Source organism: Mizuhopecten yessoensis, unplaced genomic scaffold (assembly GCF_002113885.1).
Source record: "Mizuhopecten yessoensis strain PY_sf001 unplaced genomic scaffold, ASM211388v2 scaffold7635, whole genome shotgun sequence".
NCBI classification, from domain to species: domain Eukaryota; kingdom Metazoa; phylum Mollusca; class Bivalvia; order Pectinida; family Pectinidae; genus Mizuhopecten; species Mizuhopecten yessoensis.
The window spans coordinates 305,694-315,175 of record NW_018407146.1 but is presented as its reverse complement, the minus strand read 5'-3'; the positions used below and the strand labels follow the sequence as shown (position 1 = coordinate 315,175).

Genomic DNA, 9,482 nt, shown 5'->3' with positions numbered 1-9,482 from the left:
TTTCGCCGGTCAATATTGTGATCGTGAAAATGTGATCCGATGAATAATATGACCAGCGTTAAAAATGAGCTGCGAGAATAAACTTCAGAACCGTAATGTCGTCAGGGAATAGCCCGCATGTAGTTGTGACGTTTCCTATATATTAAGAGAATTGATGTTTGAAAATGGGTTATATTACACATCTGATAGTTTTGTTGATGATTTTATTTACAAAATGCACGGACACTGCAATAATTTAGTTCATTTAATTGTTTTCATTTTAGTTCAAAATCGAACAAATTTGAGCACGCGTAAATATTCAACTTTACGGTTTATAAAACAATCTGGAAGCTTGCAGTTCACATATAAGTACTTGTAACAGTTTTTGATAGAACGGAGAACAACATCATGTATGGATGAGCTGCGCAATCAATTCGGCCGTCCACACAAAACTGCACACACGATGTACATTGTATAAAATTGTTCACATGTGTCCAGTGAATCTTTCACCGCTGATGTTGGAACCTTGAACACAGCCGTAGCAGTAGTCAATACTGGTAAGTGTAACACAGCAGTCGTAAACACACGTAACAGTTGATAATAGTGATGTTTATTCATAGACGTGAATCAACAATCTCATTACAAGTACATGTACAGGTGGTTACAACATCTCTTCTACGTATAGTAATACTTCACGTTGTGTCTCTGACTTCGAGCTAAGTAACTAGGCATGTGCCAAACCATGGCCACACTCCCCATACTCTGTCTCTCTGAACCTTGGTCCAAATTGACCTGTCCTTCTCATGGCTAATTCCCGACTCCCTGAATATGGGATGCATCCCGTTAAATACGTTTTCCAGTACATATGTTATCTCATTGCCTACAGCCACCATCTGTCCTCATACCTATAAACCTGTCACCATAGACCTTTGGTACATACATATGTGACTATAATTACTCTACGTATTACATATACCCTTTAGACTACTGTCACCTGACACATTACTGACCTCGACTAGCGCACGACTTACAATCCAAATATAGGATGAATCTAACATACATTAATCACATTAATTAATTAAGTTAACTATTGGGTAAACCCATAGTGTCACATACGTCACATTGTCTGATCAAATGACCTAATGTGCCGCTTATCTTCCATGTGTGAAAAACAAAATCATTGATCAGCATTTCAAGTCACTAATTTCTGTCTTACAATTGGTAATTCTAATATATATTCCACATATTCGTACTTCTAAAAGTTATAAGCAAACTATTTCTAGTATCTCCACAATAGACAGCCATGACTATTGTTTCCACAGCAACAGCCCCGTCAAGTCACTACAGCGGGTCATCATACTCCACGTGCTCGGCGTTCTTGAAAGTGTTTTTCCTCAGGACTGCAACCAGTTTGTCAGCCGAGGTGTCACAGGTCAACACTTTACCCTCACTATAGAACTCTGCAAAGAAGATAAAACATTTTACTCTTACTGTTGTAAATCACTTTATTTTTTCGCGTGAGCTTTATTTAGAGAGCAACATCTATCGCTATAGGTTTTATCCATGAATACTTAAACTCGCAATTGAGATAACGCTATTTCAACATTGCTACTCACTATCTATGGCATAAATATTCATCCGATATTATGTAAGTAAATAAGTCTCCTCCCAATATACTAAATGTGAATTCATGCCTTTCAGCTCTTAAGACAATGAATGTTGTACAATATAACTTGACTGGATCATTTTCAATTGTTCAGCTCTATGAAACTGTCACAAAAGGTTATTCTTCCAAGTGCCTCCGTTAGGAGTCGAACCCGCACAAAATACCAGTCCAGTTCCCTATCGATTAATCTGGAATCCCCTCTAGGACTTTGGCACTGTACCATACACGTTTGATTCAGGTTTCCATCTACCATGGGGTGAAACATGATTTTATCAGCATAGTTCAAAACAAGCGACCCCTGAAAAGTAAAAGGAAATTATCCCAGGTGTTCAGGAAGGATAAGTGACTTCTGCTTCATCGTCGACAATTACCATGAAAGTCTAGGTAAAATACCAGTTATGTTACGATTTCAAAGTGAAAACCCGAGTAGTGACAACAGAACTACCAGACACACTAATGAACATCGATAATCATTTCTCAGGGTTTCCTAATAATCATGTACAAGCATAACTACCAAAACATGTGTTGTGGGTTTGTCTGTCGGGGTTCGACATACATCGCGGAAATTGGTCAGTTTTTTGTTTGTTTGGTTCAGTATTGTTTAACGTCCTATCAACAGCTATGGTCAATTAAGGACGGCCTCCCCTGTGTGCAAGATGCAGGCGTGTAGTGTATGCGTGTGTTTTGGGAGGCTGCGAGCGAGCAAAGGTAATCGACTGGTGTAGAAAATTCTGTAGTGCCTTTGCGTTCGGGCTGAGGAATGTCAATACCATCGACATGCTTGGAAACTCAATTTTGAAAGGTTTATCTGTATCAACTGTATGATTACGTTGACTTGGATATTAAATAATTATTGTTCTTTTTGCACGCATTATATGTCATATGATATATGTACATTTGTATGTAATGAAAGCTGTACCATACATATGTATAGGGATAACCCAGGTATTGTGTGCTGGTACAGGTTCACTGTATGGGGGGGATACGACCTTACTAAAACGTGTAGTAAGACATGTATCTACGCCTTATTTACGACAAAATGTGTTCACTACTATGCCTTGAAATTGCGTCTCTTAAAACAATTGTGAAAGACTGAAATTAAGTACAGTGAAACTTCGCTATTGTAATGCCCCTTGTTTACCGCCATCTTATTCCAATGTCCCTTTTTCTTGTTTTCTTAATAATCCCTTTATACATTTCAATCCGTCCATCCTCAAACCGGTATTTGATTTTGATGGTTTGAATTGATTGACAAATGAAATAAAAGTAAACCACGTTTGCAGAGAGAAAAAATCTGTATATGTATTTCTGTGGTATTACACAGAATTAATATACAGTTGAAACTTTACTTTTAATGTCGTCTGCGAACTCTTTGTTAGACGATTTGTCCCGAACGTTGGCCAGCATGTCAGTGTCACATGGTCCGGGCGAGTAGCTCAATACCCGGATGGAAGGATCCTCCAAAGCCAGAACACGGAAATACATGTCGCGTGCGGACTTTGCTGGTATAAAAAACAATTGAAAATACAACTGACATTTATGTTTGTGTAATCAATGTCCATAATCCATTTAGTTAAGCTGAAGGTACATTATATTTATTAAAAAAAATCAGCCAAATTCACTGATTTTTGTATAAGTCTCAAAAAATATTATGACTAATCATTCAGTAGGCGTATGATCTTTTGTAAATGAATAAAAAGAAATAATCATTTGACAATAATCTTTTCAACCTTTTCACGGGTTCTTCGGAATACCATGTACGTTAACGATGTTTAGCCGACTCCTTATGTGTTTAAATGTTTAGTCTAGTAAATTCAACAACAAAACTGGAATTATTTTTCAGATCTGACATATTTATTGTCACTTAGACACAATACTTACAGGCACAATATGTACTCATCGTTGGGTAAGGTATTTTGGAGTTGTCAGAAGTCATATTCACAATAAGCCGACTCTTTGTACCGCTAAACGTTTTGAAAAATGCAGAGTTAAGTAGGATCATACCAGTAACATTGACATCAAAGAACTTCTGTAATGACGCCACTTCCATCATTTCCCATGCATATTTAGAAACATCCCCAACAGTTGCACAGTTGTGTACAATCACTGCTTGCTCGAAATCACCAACGTTCAAATCATGCTTCTTAATAACGTCTGTGAATAACGTATCAAATATGTTCTGGTCCAGATGTCCTTGGTCGAATTTACAGCTTCCGATCTGTGCACCCGGATATGACGTCGACAATTCAGATGCCACGATTTCTTGTGCAGCATTGTTCCGCGATAGAAAGAGAAAAAACGATGAGCGCGGAAGATTGGCCACCAGTTTAGAGGCGATACATTTACCGAGCCCACGACTGGCTCCGGTTATAACCACAAAGCTCTTCTTCACAAATAGGTCTCGTGTCGCGTCTGCCATGTCTATGCTGCACGTATACGTATACCACACTATGACAAAGTACAGTCTTAATATTGATCTGGGTCAGCGTTAGAACCGGTGTAGGTTAATCATGACCCCCTTTAAATAATGATCCAAGGTTCATGATTTGTTTATTTTATGGAAAACCGTTACGGATTTGTGCCTCTGTTACTAAGTTAATCGCTGTCTGAGTGTTATAATACAGTATATGGCTGTGTCCTCCTCTTCATATTTACCTTTTCTTATAACCTCATTAGTCGTCTGTTTATTTAGTTCTCGTAAGAAAGTAATTAATTTAATGTACGCCGGAACGCATACAATCAACTGAAGAACAAAATGCTGCTACAGCCATGTTCCTTAACGGTAAAACTGTAATATTTGCTATGATTAGAATGAGCTTGATATTCCACTAGACATCTCGGTCGCCGATTTAGGTTTGTTTAAAAGCTGTCTAGTAGTCAAACAAACCTGAATAGACAGCCGTAGTATTTAGGTTGTTGTTATGAAGGTAAATAATGTGTTCAAGTGGTCGCATTAGGTATGGGGCCGGCGGTGTAACACACGTCTTAACAGTAATAAACGATCGTCTGCAGATAAAACACGTCTTGTAGTGATTATATTATTTTCTGTTACAATAGAAACACAAATGTCCCTATTTTACGAGTGGTAATGTGTATAGCCTTCAGGTTTATGATGATCGAAGAAATCAATTGAAGTAAACGAGTCTATACACAGTATTTGTATTTCAAATTCGGGAGGGTATACACGACATACGTGGTCAATACATTGGGGGGTTTTTGTTTGTTGTTTTAAGACAGCACATCATCGATATATCTGAAGGTGAAATTGAATGATCAATAAATTCAGCTTCATATGAAAACAAATAAATCGGTAAGAAGACGGGCAAAGTTTGTTCCCATAGGAAAGCCTATGCCTGTCTGCTAGAAAATCCTTGCCACCGAACATATGTTTTCAACAAGGAACTCAATCATTTCATGTGGGCCTTTGTTGTACTTTTCTCCAAAAACAATAAGAGAATACGTAAGCGTCAATAAAACTAGGCAAAATAGTAACGAAAGAAGGATTAACAGAGACCCTTGACAAAATAAAAAGGGAGAATAAGACCAGGAGTTCCGGAAGGGTAAGCCTTTTCTGCTTAATCGATGACATCTACAATGAAATCTGACTTAACCTTATATCTATATCGCCGTTTACCTTTTTGGAAAGCTCTCATAATAAGAGAAGGAATGTGTTCCTCCAATTTGGTGTGTAAAGGATCGAAAAAATACAGGTTTTAATTGAAGAAACATTTTGTGAAAAGGTGATGTTCAATCGAAAAGATGTGTAGTAATGAAATGTACTACATAACTTTCCTACATCCGAACTTACCAACCTGCAGAATTGTTTTGGGAATACTAAGGATTAATCAAAAGATATTTTGAATTCTTCAAAATCCACATTCCATTAATTCCACTTATGAAGTTAACAGTACAACAATAGTACCATAACACTTATTTAGTTGTGACAAGAGTGGAAGCAAAACGTTTTAATAATGGCTTGGTCGAGCAACTAGCAGAGCCAACAATATAATGTTGTTCATAAGGATTCGTATGAAGTTTGGTATATTCCGCTGATGATATATATGTATTGACACTTAACTGATTATGCGAGGGCCATTCAATGAATTGTGTCAATAGTGTCAGGAATCGCATGTATGCTCTTTATTGTTTGATCCTTCGAAGCATCCCCCCTTTAACAGAAACGCACTTTCGAAGTCGCGCTATCCATGATATAAACGCTGCGCGGTAGTCTCCCCTTGGTATACTAACGAGACACTGGAAGAATGCATGTACTACCCAGAGCTTATGTCACTAAAAAGGACAGAATTTATTGAATGGTCCTAGCTATGAGGTTTTCAGGCTACATATAATAACTAATATCGACATTTACACTAACTACGGCAGACCATTGATGAATATCAGTAGGAGCCCTATGATAAAATAATTACAGATAATTAAAGCGCATTGTATTTTTTTTTATCGTACCCCAGAGTCTGTTCTGAGTGTATGGGAGCAAGTTTTTTAAGGAATATTTGAATTATGAAGTCAAGGTTTCCTGCTGAAGACGCTTGAAACTACATCAGGGGATCCTTTTCGACATTAAATAGGCTGAAATCCATTTAGTAATTGTTATTCTACAATTTGTTCAGCTCGATTATTGTAATCTATTCTCTACAGTACGGTCTACTGGGTGACGCTCTCCGTGGTGAAGGTACTCTTCGTTTGATGTCGATTCGTGTTTTAATCTATAAGTTAGTGATTTTGGTGGACTATGGCATACAACAACCCTTTTGGTAATTTACAAATCACATTCATACGTGTTTTATTGACAATAAATATACGATACAAACATGTAAGATGTATATATTAAATCCGATGTTAGTACAGTATTTACAAAAGAAACAAACAACAGACGTAACCTACATCAGTCTTCTTCTATTCCGGTAGTGATTAAATATATAGAATGTTGTTAGTCTTCCTCTCAAGTTACGATCTTTGTCACCTAAACCAAACTAAGTCAAAGATCAACACATCGCACACGCAACACAGATACGTTCGCAAAACAGTTACAAACCTTTAATCACTATAGTAAGACAAAATGTACATGTCTTGACTAATCACAATAATCACCCAAAAAAGACTAAACCCTTGACATAAATTTACAAAGCATACAGCATACCAATGATGCACATTACTATCCGATCATGAGTGCATACGTTCGTTATTTTGATCAGTGTATTGAGTATCTGTATCTGTATGGATACGCTGAAGTAACCAAAACTGGTGTGTTACAGCGGGTGAGAGAGAGCGCTAATAGTTCTTAGTCGCGCGATTCGAGGGCTGTTTTAAAGTCCTCGACACTACTGCATTTGATTATGGTGTCTGGTAGATGGTTCCAGTCTATTACAATACGTATAAAGAAGGATTCTCTGTATTGGTCTGTTTTATAAGCTGGTGGTTGGAATCCTCTCCTGTTGTTACACACAGACCTATCGACGATGTCGATTATACTGAAGTCTTTATAGTTTGTAACTCTGATGTTACGGCCTTGTCTCCTCGGTTTCTAGTACTGAGATGGGGCACTGACCCTTCAATGACTTTGTATAGATAGGCAAGTCTAATGTCTGCCGCCTCTTATCAAGGGGTGGTAAGTTGAGATCTTTGAGTATTTGTGTCACACTTCCCGGTTATCTTGCGGTATAGTTCCCCGACACAAATCTTGCAGTACGGTGTTGGATGCGTTCCAGTTTGCTGACATCTCCCTTCTGGTGTGGATCCCACACCACTGCCCGGGGTTCCGTATTTCCATAAAGGGTAGTACCATGGAGATGTAGGCGGTGCGTTTACTAGCTGTTGGGCAGCTTAGAGTGTTCCGTCTGAGAAAGCCAAGTGTGGAATTTGCGTTCTTCGCTTGTTGAACTTCATTCCCCACGTTTCAGTCCAGTGTGCTAGATTCTCCAAGTCTGGTTAGAGAATAAGATGGTCTTGGAAAGTCGCTATGGTGCGGTACAGTATGCAGTCATCTGCGAACAGGCGGGTTTAGGATCCAACGCACTCAGGTAGGTCGTTAATATGGCATAGGAACAAAATGGGTCCGAGGACGGTTCCTTGGGGTACCCCAGATTCAACTGGCACTTGTTTCGTTGTCTCGCCCTCCAACACAACCTGCATGGATCTTGCTGTGAGGAAGTGCTTTAACCACTGGTTGATGTGACCTGTAATTCCGTATAACTCAAGTGTATGCAGCAGCTTCCTATGGGGGCACAGTATCGAATGCCTTAGAGAAGTATAGGATGACACAGTCTACCTTTTTGCTACTGTCGTAGGATTGTAGGAAGTCGTGGATGGTGGTGATAAGTTGAGATTCACATGAAAAGCCCTTTCTAAATCCATGATTTAAGTCTGTTAGAATGTTATTGTCCTCTAGATAGCATATGAGGTGACGACATACAATGTGCTCCAAGATCTTACATGAAACACATGTTAGGGTCGAGGAGAGGAAACGCTGGTAGATTACACTCAGGCCTGGTGCAACGGTCTTAGCACAGTTCTTGAGGATGATGTTTGGCAGGGTGTCAGGACCTGGAGCTTTGGCTGTGTTGAGGTTTTCCAGGAGTTTGGTAATGCCTTTCGAATCTATGACGATATTCTGAAGTGGATGATAAATATGCTTATCAGCGATATCTGGAAGTGGCCGGGTCATCAGAAGATTCTTTTGTGAAGACGGACTGAAACTGGTGGAGCAGGACATTTGCCTTCTGTAGCTATATAGGCTATCACTAACTAGCTGGGTTCCTTTATGTTTCAAAGGGGATACTCCGATGCTGTTCCGTTGTTTAGATTTGATAAGGCGCCAAAAGGGTTTGGTGTTGTTCGACTTCATGCCCTCCTCTATGGTCTTGTTTACATAGTCTCATTGGGCTTTCCTAACGGTACGCATGCATTCGCGTTGGTAGTGTCTATAGTTTACCAAGTTGTTGGATTTCTTGGCAGTATATATTGTAACGTGTCAGCCCCGTATAAATGGGTGATTTCAACCACCGCTGTCTCGGCCCTGCAGCCGATTTGTTTACATATCGCCGTGCGCCTGTTTGACGGGTTTTCACTACATAAATAACACCAATGTCCATTTATTAGTCCAAAATGTGTTTGTACATAAGTTTTAAAGGTTGATTATTCAAATTACAACTACAGAACATTATAGAAATGATTTCTGACTTCCCTGCTAATTTCGTGTTAAATCGACCACTCGTTAGAATCTCAAACACCTCTCAAGACCGCCATTTTGGAAGCTGACTATGCGAGATGCTCGAAACTACTTACATTGATTCTTTAACTTCCTAGGGTTGTAAGTCACTGTAGATTGATGGACATTAAGTAATTATGATATTTAAAAGAGTATGCTAATCCTTTTGGATACTGTTTATGTCTTTTAACGACGTCTTAGATGTTTAGTCAGTCGGAGAGGCCCCTCGGACCTCTCTCGGCGACCTCTCAAGCGTTTCGATAACTCTTACCGGCGTCTGACGTAACTACCGCAGGGAATTCCCTAAACTTAGTATATTTTTAATCCGTAACCTTAGCGGCACTAAATAGTAGTTTTACATGTATTTTTATACTCTGTAGCATTATTTTAATGTAAAGCACTTATTGTTTGAGCGGATATTATGAGAGGCCGTGTGTGATAAGGTTTTATTACTTTTACATGCAATCCTATGAGAAAGTGTCTCCGGACCTCTCCCGTCTGATCACCAGACCTCTCCTGAGTAGTAATATTTGGAAGGTTATAAATACAGGTCGGATCAGACCTTTTTCTTTAGTTCATCACTGTCTTCGCTGGCAGACGGTCGCCTCTGAA

The 9,482-nt window shown here is 39.0% G+C and overlaps 1 protein-coding gene across 1 annotated transcript; it reads right to left on the bottom strand.

Annotated features, from left to right (window-relative positions):
• Positions 1-523: 523 nt before the first annotated feature.
• On the bottom strand, positions 524-4,151 carry LOC110454028 (sepiapterin reductase-like). The gene is made up of 3 exons (XM_021503338.1): positions 3,527-4,151; positions 2,995-3,147; positions 524-1,439 (listed from the first exon to the last, which is right to left on the bottom strand). The coding sequence occupies exons 1-3, from the start codon at positions 4,062-4,064 to the stop codon at positions 1,321-1,323; spliced, it is 810 nt and encodes a 269-aa protein (XP_021359013.1). The 5' UTR covers positions 4,065-4,151; the 3' UTR covers positions 524-1,320.
• Positions 4,152-9,482: the final 5,331 nt, after the last annotated feature.